At 44.3% G+C, this 13,452-nt stretch overlaps 1 protein-coding gene across 1 annotated transcript; it reads right to left on the minus strand.

Moving 5' to 3' along the window:
• Positions 1-4,393: 4,393 nt before the first annotated feature.
• Positions 4,394-13,037, minus strand: LOC104458781 (putative oxidoreductase GLYR1; the record flags this gene model as incomplete). The annotated part of the gene is given in 11 exon segments (XM_010088053.1): positions 4,394-4,819; positions 5,173-5,297; positions 5,796-5,975; positions 6,408-6,570; positions 7,661-7,762; positions 8,067-8,177; positions 9,749-9,848; positions 11,648-11,721; positions 11,839-11,889; positions 12,989-13,007; positions 13,009-13,037. Coding segments are annotated over 11 exon segments (1,029 nt in total), but the record flags the coding sequence as incomplete, so codon positions are not given.
• Between the last annotated feature and the right edge of the window lie 415 nt (positions 13,038-13,452).

Here is a 13,452-nt window from a genome sequence, read left to right on the forward strand (position 1 = left end):
CAGCCTCACCGCCCCGCCCCGGCTCAGAGCCGCAGAGCAGGGGCTCAGGGTACTGCCGCGGGCGGGCTGCTTCTGATCCGCACCACTCGCACTCGCACCTAACTGCGCTCCCGTGGCGATAAAACTGAGCTGCGTGTAAGAATCTTCCAGCGGGGGTAAAGACGAGAAGTCTCAGTTTCTTCCTCTCAAAATTCTGACATTGAAATAAATGTATACTGGCAGCGAAGCCTTAGCATGGAAGGTGGCAGGTTCCCTTCCACATTGGGTGTGCTGGGGGGGAGAGGAGGGCAAGGGAACAGCATCATCTTCATCAACAGGCCTGACGAGGAGCGGCTGAGGGAGCTGGGGGGGTTCAGTCTGGAGAAGAGGAGGCTGAGAGGAGACCTCATCACTCTCTACAGCTGCCTGAAAGGAGGGTGCAGTGAGGGGGGTGCTGGGCTCTGCTCTAAAGGAACAAGTGATGGGACAAGAGGAAACGGCCTCAAGTTGCACCAGGGGAGGTTTAGGCTGGATATTAGAAAAAATTTCTTCACTGCAAGAGTGATGAGGCATTGGAACAGGCTGCCCAGGGAAGGGGTGGAGTCACCATCCCTGGAGGGGGTCAGGAACTGTGTAGATGTGGCGCTGCAGGACATGGGTTAGTGGGTTGGGTGGTGTTGACAGTTGGACTTGATGAACCTTGAGGTCTTGTCCAACTTTCATGATTCTGTCATTCGAAGGTAGGTTCTGGAAGGGAATTCAGAGAGCAGGTGAAGCTTGCGCTCCTGCCCTTTCTGCTGGGAGCACAACTCTGACTGCGGGGCCTTGTTCCATCACTTTCTGCATTGCTTTTAATCACAGTGCTAAAACTGAGTTTTTCCTTACTTTAGCACCTGTAATTCATTTTAACTAATCAGTACAAGCCCATTATTGTCTCAGTACATTAACATCTACTGGTATTCAACTGTAAACAGTACCTGCATCACCAAAAAGTGATATTGCGCAGCTTGTGAACAGTCCAGTTAAGGGATCTCGTCTCAGAAACCCCCCTTGCTGATCAGTCAGTGGTCATAAGAGCAAATGCTCAAAAACCCCCAAACGCTAGAAGGAAGGACACTCCAAACAGAGCAACTGGGCGACTAAGATCCAGATGCTTAGACAACACAAGAAGTCATCAACACCAGACAGTGCTTGGACCTCCATCTCTCAGCATTCTTTGCTTTAAAAGCAGATGCACACTCCAGATGCACACAGCCCTCTCCCTTCAGAGGCTGGAATTCATCCAAATTCATCCTTTGTAGTGCCTCACTGACAAGATCAGGCTTCTGTAATAACCAAAATGCTCTCAGGAATACTGATGGTTTCCAACAACTCTGATTTTGGAGAGTTTTGAGGAATGCATATATTTCTTTAATGCCACAAGTTTGATATGCTTCAGAAACTGCCACAAGAACATTGTGTTACCAAGAGAGGTTTTATTCTTTTTTGCCAGTAGCTTTGTTAATTGCACAAAAAAAATCTTTTTGTTTTGCCATTTAAACATTTTCACACATCCTATTCTGAATGACAAAAAATTAAAAACAAGGCAAAAAATAAAAATTCACAACCTTAATTAACTATAGGATCTATCATTGAGGAAAAAAGAAACTGCTTTTCTTACAAGCTTTTCACAAGTGTCACATTTTCTCTTTAAAAAGGAGGGAGTCAAAAAAAGCAATTTGCTAAAACAGAAATCCTCATAAAAAGGAACTTTACAGAATTGTCAACAATATTAAGACAACATTGACTAGCCAGTTTTATTAGAGCATCTCTCAATCCACAGCTTCCCCCAATCCCTCCCCCAAATCTCAGGCCTAGGAACAGATTAAGATCCATGTTCAGAGGCTACAGACATAAATACAAGAATTCGAGTGAGACTGACATGAGTCATTTCAAATGGTATCTGAAACAGTCTGGTTTTCACCATTTCCATCCCTCCTCCTCACTTTGCATCCACTTCAGAGCTCTCGGTCTGCTCCTGCTCCTCCCTGGCATTATCTGTGATTGTACAGCTGGCTGGGCAGCACCGTGCCCTCCAGCCCCTCTGCATCCACCTACCTCACTAGAAAGCTGCAGTCAGACTTTCCCAGGATAAACTACAGCGTTTAGCTAGTCTGCACCTGCCACTCCCACATAAACAACGAGCTGCATTTTGAGAACTACAGTATTACTGCAAAACAAAACCTGCAGCAGTGAGTTGCCTACGGAGTGGTTCTCCCTCTCACAAATATGGCTCTTGGAATTCACTATGAAATACACATCCCAGGACTTGAGAGCTCCTTTCATATTCTCACTCTATCCAAAGGCACCACAAAGTAAGAGAGGGAAATCCTCCACTACTTTTGCTCAGACCCATTCACCTTGACTCTGGCCCACGAGACCCCCACAGAGACAGGTCGGGGACGCTGCTGCACTGGCTCAGCACAGTTTCACTCTCAACTGGACCTGAGACATTACCTCCCTCTTCCTCTCTAAAGACTCTAAAACCTATAGTTTATATAAGTCCTATCTCATGCCCCCAAAAAACACAATTTCCCCCAGATGCCCTCAATGCACAATTCATATAAGTGATTTCTTAACTGCGGCACGTTTAACCAAGGACCTCTTCAGGATGGGGGAAGTGCAAGTGTGTGAAAAGCAGGCTAATGGCTGGTTATCCTGGGTAGTTATATGTGCCTTTAACATGAATATCTACATGCAGGGTGACAGTTGCACTGCCAAAGAAACATGTATGTATAACCAGTATTGTTCACATACACCACATACAAACGGGCAAAGTGACGTCTAACGATCTATTGCTAGGGATGTTCACCACAGGACATAATGCATAACACAATAATAGCCCACAAATAATAGTGATCACAAAAGGTAAAATATTCAACAAAGTAACATTTACAGCATTAGGCGTTAGATGTCATGATTTGTAATGAGTATCTGATACTTTCTGTTGTTCTTAATAAGGTGCCCCTGAACCATACGCACCTGCTGCCCAAAGCGGGATTGCTAAAAAATCCTTATCCACAGGAAAATTTCCCCACACAGCCATTAAGTTCCTAGAAAAATAAGATGGTGGGAGGGGCAGACCTCATGGACTTAAAGTGAGTCTAATCTAAATTTGCTTTCTTTCCTTTCAGAATCCCAGCTCAAGGGAGGAGATTGTGCTACTGAGAAGTGATTTTGGCCAATAAAATTTCTTACTAAATCTCAAATCTAAAATGCAAGAACTCTCCTAAAAGGCTAATACTGCGAACAATTAAAAAAAAAAAAAAAAAGGCCACGCTCTGTGCACTTTTAAAGGCAGGCATCCTTTGGGCTCTGGGTTGCTCTGTTGTCAATATGGAGAACACCTCTGCTCTCTAGCCTTGGCATCTGCAGTTCAGGTCCCACGGTTCTAGGCTAAAGCTCAGCAGTGGTCTTAGCCTCCCATTTTATTTACTAGTCTCTCTAGAAGTTGGTATCTGGCCACAAGCAGAGTCACAGCTACAGGGAAAAGTCTCATGCTGTGCTAGTGTTGCACCCAGAGTAGTAACACTAAGAACACATAGGGAAAATCTGACATGTATGAAGATCACTCATCAGTACACAAAATATTCCTGTGAGGTAGGTAATCATCACCCTCCTTTAAAGATGGGCAGACAGGCTAAGAAATACAATGACCAGGCCAGAGAGAGAGCATGGAAAGGAGCTCAGGATCCTCAGTCTCTTGGCTCCACAATCACTCTTCTCACCCCTTTCAGCCTCATCACTCTGCTTGTGACACTGCTACAATCCAAGACACCTTTGTAATTACGGACTACAAGGGTAAAAAAAGAAAGCAAGAAGTAAAGCAACATAAGCTAAGGCCAGGAGCAACCCTACGGTTTGCTCCTTCCCCAAATAAAATCTCTGTCCCAGTTTTAGACTATATCTTTCTCTTGCGGTTTTCTATGCAAACACGTTGATCTCCAATGCTTCTGTGGGATGGGCAGCTGTGATCAGCCTTTTAGAAGGCTCATTTACACTGGCATTCTCTCATTTTCAGTAAGGTTTGTGTTCCCTAAGCTACAGTTCTCTGTACAGGGGAAGACATGGATGCACTCTGTTCTTCTTAACAGTATGAGGAATTCCTCCATCAGGGTGCTGGGGAGGAGGAAGTTGAAAATTAAACAGAATCAAGACAGTGTTGCACACAACCCCATTACCTTCTGGAACTGCCCTTCTCCTCCATGGGAGGTGCTTTGTTCTCTAACAGTGGCAAATCAACAGGAATGCTCCTCACCTTACTTGGGACCAAGGACTTTAGTGATATTCACAGGTAGATGGGAGGGATGTCACCTGTCCCCTTGATGCAGAGTCCAACACACACATTATTTTACAGCAAAGGAGAAAAGGGATTGTTAGAAACAGCATCTTGGACAAGCATACAAAGAGGAAAATAAAAGCAGCCAAGCAGCAGATTTCTGGCAGAGCTGCCTCAGAGCTTCTGAAAAAGCCGCCACTGTTCTGTTCCGTGACTGTCAGTGCATGGCATGGATTTTTCTAATTAGACTGCAACAATCCGAGACCCCTCCTCCCCCCCTTCTACCACCAGGGGAAGGCTCACCGCAGCAGCTGCCTCCGTGGCAGATCTCAAAGTCTGCATATAAAAGGAAATGGAGAGACAGAGATGGACTGGTCCAGAGTTAAAACCCAGTATCATAATAATATTAATCAATAATCATAGTATTAACAGTAAGAACGGTGCAGCCTAGTGGATGTAGGCCCTGTACACTGCAGACATGTCATTGTCTGATTGGTCCAATGCTTTTGCTCGTTTATAGACCTAGAGAAAAAAAATTAGAAAAGGATCAGTGCTTGCTTTTGTAGGAAGCTTTTCCCTAGCAAAAAAATTACTTTGCTGACCAAAGCAGAGAACTGCATAGTAGGTCAAGTAACTAGAGCAGCACAGACCAGAACACACCAGGTCTAGTTGAGGCCATCTCTGTTTACTAATGTGACATTCTAAGGGCTTCTACAATCAAAACAAATCCAATTCCAGCCTAGTCAAAATATACTTTAATCACTATTCCCTTGTCTTAGAGATGATGTAATTCTTAGATTTTTTGTCTCTCGTGGACAAACAGCTCTACTGCAGAAATGTTGATAACACATATCTGAACACAGAACAACTCTTACCTCGTTGGCAGCAGCTGCCATGGGAGTTGGGTGGTTGACAGAGTCGCCCAGTGCAATAGCTAATCTAAGATCCTTCTGTATGTATTTCAGGTAGAAATCAGGTTTAAAGTTTCCTTGCAAGATATCTGTCGAGAGGAACGTGTGCAAAAAATAAGCATAACAAAAGTACCAAGCCCATACTGCAAGGGCATGCAATTCAACACCAGCCTTCCCTTTCCCATGCTGATCACCAGAAACACCGCTTTTAGCTTTTCTGTTTCTCTGCTCTCTATCTTCATCTGGCCACAGCAGATAACATCACTATTGCCCACTGACAATGTGGGCTCAGATTTATAAGCAGCTTGCCCTCCATTTCACTTATTACCCTGCCCCAGTGAAATCCTCACTGCGAGCTAAAGTCCTAAGAAGGCTCTAGACAACGCAGAGCTTGGGGTGTATTCTCAGAAGACCTCACTATGAAGGAAAAGAAATGGAACTCAGCTCTTCATTTCCAGAATGCTTAAAATACCCATAATCCCAGGCTGATGAAGATGGGATGGTTATTTTCTTCCTTCTGCTATTATCTGAAATGCTGCTAGGTTGTGGCAAATGTCCTATAATAAGACAATGTAAGAGAACTTTACTTTGGCACTTCTGGTCCAGGAAGATGCTGGCAAGTTGTCCCTGATTGAGGACATCCAGAAGGGTCTGTTGGGACTGGCCAGTCACTTGAGCCAAAGTGAGTCCTTCTGCTATCGTTGCCATGAAGCTGCCCTGGACCATGTTGACAATCAGCATCATCTTGGCAGCATTGCCTACTTCACCTGGGAGTGAGACATACCATTGGGCATTCCACCAGAAGATACACAGCAGCCTTGCTCCCCCATCCCACACAGTATTAACACTACTAGACTCTTCATATCAAGCACTTGGCAGCTCTCTCTTCCCCCCGAAAGACTTCAGAAAACTTACCCATTTTCTAAGCACTCAAAGGAAGGGAGAAATCACAACAAAGTATGATTTAAAATAAAAAGCATGCAAAAGATCCTCCAAAATGAGCCATTATTCAAAATCCCCAAAAAAACCACCTTAGGCTGGAGGCTCTGAAATTGGCCAAGTTCCAGAAGAGCAGGCCTGTTTCCTGTACCACCCGAGATGACAAGAAACAGATGACACACGCCTCTCAGACTCCTTGCTGAAATTCCCAGTCCTTGCAATGACTCAAACTTCTATCAGGCCCTTTGTATTTCAATTACCTAGAAAAAAAGAGGTCTTCCCCATTGCTTGGAAACAGCTACTGCAGTCCTCATATAAACCCCTGTCACCAGCCGCCAGGATCACAAGCATCCCATCATTAGACAGCTGCTGATTTCCTGAGACTGGTGCTTCCAAAAAGCGACCACCCCGGGACACTATCACCTGGAAAAAGAGCATCTTGGGTTAACTGTGCATGAACAGCACACATTGATCCTGACTAGGCAGCACAGCAAGAACATTGTTTAGGGCATTCCTAAACCAGACAGAATTCCTAAGGACAGAATTTTAAAGCAGAACAAATAGCTCAGACATACAAACAGGAGAGGAAAGCACTAACATGAGATGTGCTGCATCCTCCAAAGGGCACTCAAGACCAAATGTTGCCCTCACACTCCAGCAACGCTTCCTGCATGCATCACTACTGTGCATGTTTTAAGCAGCTTTTGCCATGGCACTCTGTAATGGCCAGGGAACCAGTACTGAAGTTGTACATGTGGCACAGGAATCTCAGATTGGTTGTTATGGTATTTTCCCCATTTTCCCCATAGATGAAAGGCCTCTGACAGATCTCTGCAGCTAGAGGTTTACTAATATGCATGACTCTTTATTCTTCAAATTCATGTTACACATTACTGCACCACCAATACGTCTGCTCAAAACTACACCAGAACTAGCTCCCCTTCCTTGTGCAACAACACACGCCGTCTTTAAGGCCAAGGATAATAATCAAGATGCTAAAGAGGAAAACAAAGATACTACACCAGAAATAATCCGAACACTTCTACAGAAATCCTCTCTATGATAGTATTTCTACAGAATGAAACATGAAGGCATTCTTTTTCCCCAACCAGAACATCTAAAATAAGCAGATTATGTGTTTTATCAATTGAAGGACAGTTACTAATCCAGACAGTGCTTTCTCCTTCAGTTTGGTACAAAATACCTATCTGGCTATAAATATTTCTTAAGGGATCAAAATTTGGCTGGCTATTTGCATTGGTGCCAGCTAACAGCCCTGCCAATTCTACAAGCTTTGCTGTTATCACCAGGGAACATCTCATCCAACTTTGTTTGCTGGTCAAGATTTGACAGTTTATTTTGTCTTATTTGCCTGGGACTTGAGTGTCTCCTAAAAGAAGCCCAAAAATCTTCAGAAGCATCTTTATTATCAACACCTTACTGCCTGAAGCAACAAGAACTGCAGCAGTGCTGCTGAATCACAGATGTTAAAAGTTCAGTTCAATGTGATTACCTGGGCCAACTCTGTGACTGTATCCGCATCCACGGTGGACATATCCACATAACATTTCCCTGGGCGAATCCCCTGCAACACTCCACTTGGACCAAGTACCAGCTGTGGGGAACAGAAGAGTGGTAAAGCAATAGGGTGTCTGCAAAGAAACTCCAATCCTGCAGGACAGAAGCTCAAGTGAGCCTGGCACTACAGGGGCAGACTTCTAGAGGGATACCAAAACCTAACTCCCAGGGATTGTTTCTCAAAAAGTACGATTTTTCTCGGGACATTTATTTCAACATAGCTGCACTGCCCAGCATGTACAATGACTCAGGCTACCATGGTTAGTAGGAATCAGAACTGGCTTTCAGTAACTGTATCTTGTAGTCTACCTGGTGGAGGAAAAATACAAGCTAATCCTTACATCCTTTGCTGCTTTTGGATCTGATACACAGGCAAAGGTGATGTCACAAGTGGAGACAACTTCAGCGGGGGTTCTTCCCAGTCGTGCCCCCTCCTGGATGAACAAATCACACTGCAAAAGTCACAAATCAAAATGTAAGAAAAACTAAGTACAGAGCAAACAGGTTCTCTAGCATTTTACTGAAACGAACTCTGGTGCTGGAACCAGCTCAAAAACAGTCAGACATATTAATTACACAGCAACTGGGTTGTCTTTTGCTGATTCCCGGCCCTCCCCACTCCCCCCACACACGGGGATCTTTTGAAACCACAAGTGTAGAACTTCAAAAGACAGACACAGGAGAAGAAAATGCTTAGGTAAAATAAGCAATTGAATGTTATGGGTTTTGGAGGAGAGATGAGGGGAAAAAATTGGTAAACAGACATAGCAAAAGGTGTTACTGGACAGTAAATAGGTACAGGCACAGCTGAGACTGATGTGTTTTAGTGGGCTGCTGTTTCAAAATCTTAGCTGCTTCTTACCCTATCCCCTCACACCATCCATATTTTGCAGTTAAAAAAAGATATTTTAATCCCTTTTAACAAAGTAACCACAATGCCCTTCTTGCCTTTAATATTCGACAATATCATCTGAGTACCACAACTCCCCCAACTGCCTACTTTTCCTCCTCTACTACAAAGAATAATGCTGGCTAGAATATAAGTGTAATATAAGCTCCATTTTCACTTTGAATAAAGTTATAAAACCCTTCTCATCCTGGTCTTATGACACAGTAAGTTTTCAAACTTATGTTACCGCAACATGAACAGCACAATGGATGTGGAGATGAAGCTGTGGTCAAGCAGTGCATCCTACACCACTCCTAGGATCAACCCCCCAGCACCTTGTCTTTTTGTCCAGTTCCATGACTTGGCTACTTCCAGCAGCATTTCCAGAGGCACTTTTACACTGCATTCCTCAACACACATACAAGGTTGTAATTTTTCTGGCAACTCTCTCACGTCATACAAAATGGCAATGGAGTGGGGACTGTTCACATAAGAGTGACCATACTAGGACAGACTACAGCTTTATCTAGTCAGAAGTGGCCACCAGCAAGCACCTAGGAAATAATAACAGAACAAGGTAGAAAGCATATCACAGAATCATAGAATGGCCTGGGTTGAAAAGGACCTTAAAGATCATCTAGTTTCAACCCCCCTGCTGTAGGCAGGGTTGCCAACCACAAGAGCAGGCTGCCCAGGGATGAAAGGTAGGAAAATTTAAATTTCAGGCTTCATCTTGTCCACTATCTACTGGCTTCCACTGCCTCACCATGCTCTGAGTGAAAAATTTCCTCTTAGTTTAAAACCATTCCCCCTCGTCCTGTCACTATCAACCCCTGTAACAGTCGCTCCCCTTCCTGTTTATAGGCTCCTTTCAAGCACTGGAAGGCCGCAATGAGGTCTCCCTGGAGCCTTCTCTTCTCCAAGCTAAACAAGCCCAGTTCCCTCAACTTTTCTTCATAGGAGAGGTGCTCCAGCCCTCTGACCATCTTTGTGGCCCTCCTCTGACCCGTATACTTGTGCTTCTTTGACATCTTCTCCCAGACACCACCAACTGGTGACTCCAGGCCCCCCAAAGCTAGAGGTGATAACGACATGTTTAGAAAAGTATTATCTGTACCTTAAGCACATGCCTACCTTCTCGGCAGTCCGGTTCCAGACAGTGACAGTGTGACCCATCTTCAGTAAGTTGGAGACAATGCCACTTCCCATCAGGCCAAGTCCCAGAAATCCTATCCTGAGGGGAAGAGATAAACATTAATGCAACAGAAAGCAATTGGTGTCAGCCTCTCATGTTCTTGGAAATGATGAAGAACAAACCCAGGAGCGTCACCAGTCAAAAAAAATCCCAAACCCACAACCAAACCAAACATGTTCCACCGTGGCCACAGCTAGAATGTGCAGAAATTGAGCTTTAAAAGCAACCTGGTATTTATTTTCCTTACCAAGCACCCCTAACAATTTCCTGAAGAAAGTCTATAGTCTGCTTCAGAAGATACCTAGATACGAAATGTTTGGGTGGTCTGGGGTTGGTTTTTTTTTGTTTTATTAAAATTGCTGCTCTCATGCTTCCTGTCACCAGCCATTGCCTTATTGAAGATAAAGGGATAATTTAGAGAACATCAGGTGCTTCTCTAATTAATCTTCTGATTTTTACACTAAGTCACATGTACAATGACTTGCTTACACTATTGAATGATCCATTACAATCTCTAATAAAGCCCAGCAAGGACTACTAGACTAAGCACCACGCACAGACCAAAGAGCTAGTCCCTGCTCTACATCTGTGATTTTGAACAGACACAAAGAAAGGAAGTAATAGGCCAGTACAGGTCACCACAAGCGACAATACAATACTCCCAGATACCAGCAGCCTTCTCTCACACCCCCCCACTGAAAGCTGGCAAGTTTTGTCCCCCCCTTCAAGAAAAAGACTTTGTGCTAAAAAGTTCTATCCCTACAGTTACCTGCAACAGGAATTCATTTGCAGTCATTACTGCAAGGATCCTTTCATACATCATGCAGCTAGCTTCATACCAAAACCACAGTTTTAGTCAGAGATTCTGAAGTGTTCCGTTACACAACTGATGTAAAATCTGATGAAATCTGCCTGGCAATTCCTCAGTTAATTCTTCAGAATTAGCCATGCTACAGATGCACTGTGGCTTTTGCAAGCCACCTGCACTCTCCCAGCTAGCCACACTGCCTATTGTTAGAGCAAACTAATTTAGACAGGTCAGAGCAAGTCACTATAGGCTCCTTAAACAGCCCAAGCAAGGCCCACCTGTCTTCAAGTCTCTGAAACAGAGGAGACATTCTTTCTCCCCCAAAGCACCTCTGAGCCACACTTTCCTGAGAGACTGTTTTACCTGAACAGCTTCATTGTTATTTTGGTTCCCCTGGAGTACAGTTGAAAACTGACATCCCACGAGAACAACCCCAACGGCAAACAGCAAGGTGTGGCCTGAACTCAGTTTGAACAGAGCGGAGGTTAGAGAGTGAAACAGGAAGCTCAAGTTAGGCTTCTCTCACTCTAGAAAGGAGAAGGGGGACGTTAGAAGAAACCAGAAAGCTCATGTGCTACACAGCAAAGCTCTTGTGCTGGGAGAACATGCCTCCCTCTTCCTCTTGTCTTCTACACGCTCAGAAGAGCTATTAAATAACCCCAGTCAACTGCCAGGCACTACTGCAGAAACATAACCCTTTTATCTTTCTGTCTCATACAGCCGCTTCATGTTCTGCAGTGTGCCCTATAGGAAAAGGGCAAGTGCAGAAAAGCCCTGAATTGCAAATGGATCCAGGTCAGACCTTACTCTGAGTTTTTCTGCTGTTTGTTTTTCCCTGTTTGTTTTTTTGCTGCCTCCCTCCCCCCCTACCCCCCAAATCAAGAGTTTCACACAAGGACAGAGGAGATCTGTAGTTAGAGGGAAACATTAGGTTTATTTATTCTCAGTGACAAGCTGGATAATGGCTGTATGTATGAGCTGGGAAGAAGAAAAAGGAAGGGAAATGGCTGAAGTGCGTTGGAGATCTTACTTTTTGTCTGTAGGCGTGATACTGCCGTTGACCGCTGTACTGTCTGCTGCCTGGATGGAGGTGGATCCTGTTTCCTGAGAGGGAGAGGGGTGGGGGAAGGGAGGAAAAAAAATATAGAGTGCACAGCTCTGGAGGAACTGCAAGTCCTCATGACAATAACGAAAATACATCCAAACCAAGATTTGCCTTACCTCTTCACAAACCTTCAGCTTCTTTGTGATGGCTTGATAGCAGACAGCTGGCTGTATGGAGAAGACAAAGCATTCAGGGGAAGGACAGTGCCAGTTTGCTTTCCTGAGCAAACAGACCATATCCTTCTCCCACAGAAATAGGCAGCTCACCCACCCACCACCATCTGCAAAGCTGGAAAACTCTCACACTTCCCTCAATGGGAGAAAATAAAACCAAAAACCTATTGCAGCATACTAAGTTCTTCCCTTCCCACCCTGTCCCAGCAATTCAGTCTGTCTTCTGACACAGGTTCTGCTAACTCCTTTCTGTAGTTCATATGCCAGGCTCCTCTAGCAGCAAGGATCCAGGGCATCCCTGCTCTCCCATTTGGCCCAAAGAAAACAGAGAGCTCGAAAGCCTGCCATAGAGCACTTTGCCTCACATCTATGCTCAGTATGTCAACACAGTTCTGGAAGCAAAACCTTCTTGTTAATGTGAGGAGGCACATGGCTTTCAACAAATGTTAAGATGAAGGCTACTCCTTCCCATGCTGCTTATTGCGAGCTTGTCTAGATTAAAACTGTTAGCTGCTCTTACTCCTTCTGGCTCCGCACAGATCCTCAGCTAGATGAAAATCCATTTTAATTTAATTTGATCTTTCCTTTTCCTCCTGATGTTCACTGCTGAAGATAAAATCCCGCAAGCCTTCTGACTCTCAGGAGATAAATTAGCTGTATTTTACATGGAACTTTTCTGGTCCTGGAAATCTTCCTGCCATATGCAGTTAATTGAACAGTTCACCCAGATGAAGGAACTGGTAGGACAACCAAAGACAACCAAACAACAGGGTTTTTTAAACAGAAAAAAAAGCTTCTCCTGCCCCTCAACTTTCAATATACAAAATTTACTACAACAGATCTGTCAAATCCTGGTGCTAGATAATCTTCAATTACTTAAACTATTCACTGTACTCAACACTAAACCATTCTGATCCTTGAGGTTAGCAAGTAATTGAACTACAAGACTGTATGTGAGAATCTAACTGCCGCTCACCCTCAAAGAACAGAATTTCAGAGCTCTTTATGCATACTCCTTGTACTTAATCCCAGCAAAGGCCAGGATGTCAAACTAGACAGACTAGCAGAACGATCCTGTCTATGAAATTCTCACCTTCTCTGTCTGGCTCAAGATGAAAGTGTGGATCACTGTCCTTCACAGGCTACAAAGAGAAAAAGTACAGCTTCAGAAACATTCCCAGAGTCACTGAGCAATCACATCACAATTCCCTTGTTCTCCGAAGCTGCATGAGAACCATAGCTTAAGGTGGAAAATATAAAACGTATAAAATCATAGAATCGTTTACCTTGGCAAAGACCTTTAACATCATTGTATCCAACTGTTAACCCACCACTGCCAAGTCCACCACAAAACCATGTCCCTAGGCACCACATCTACATGTCTTTTAGATACCTCCAGGGATGGTGACTCCACCCCTTCCCTGGGCAGCAGCCTGTTCCAATGCTTGACAACCCTTTCAGTGAAGAAATGTTTCCTGATATCCAATCTAAGCCCCCCCCCTCCGCCCAGCGCAATTTCCAGCCTAAACCTCTTGTCCTATCACTTGTTACTTGGGA

The sequence above is a fragment of the Pterocles gutturalis genome, unplaced genomic scaffold (assembly GCF_000699245.1).
Source record: "Pterocles gutturalis isolate BGI_N339 unplaced genomic scaffold, ASM69924v1 scaffold48456, whole genome shotgun sequence".
Lineage (NCBI taxonomy): Eukaryota > Metazoa > Chordata > Aves > Pterocliformes > Pteroclidae > Pterocles > Pterocles gutturalis.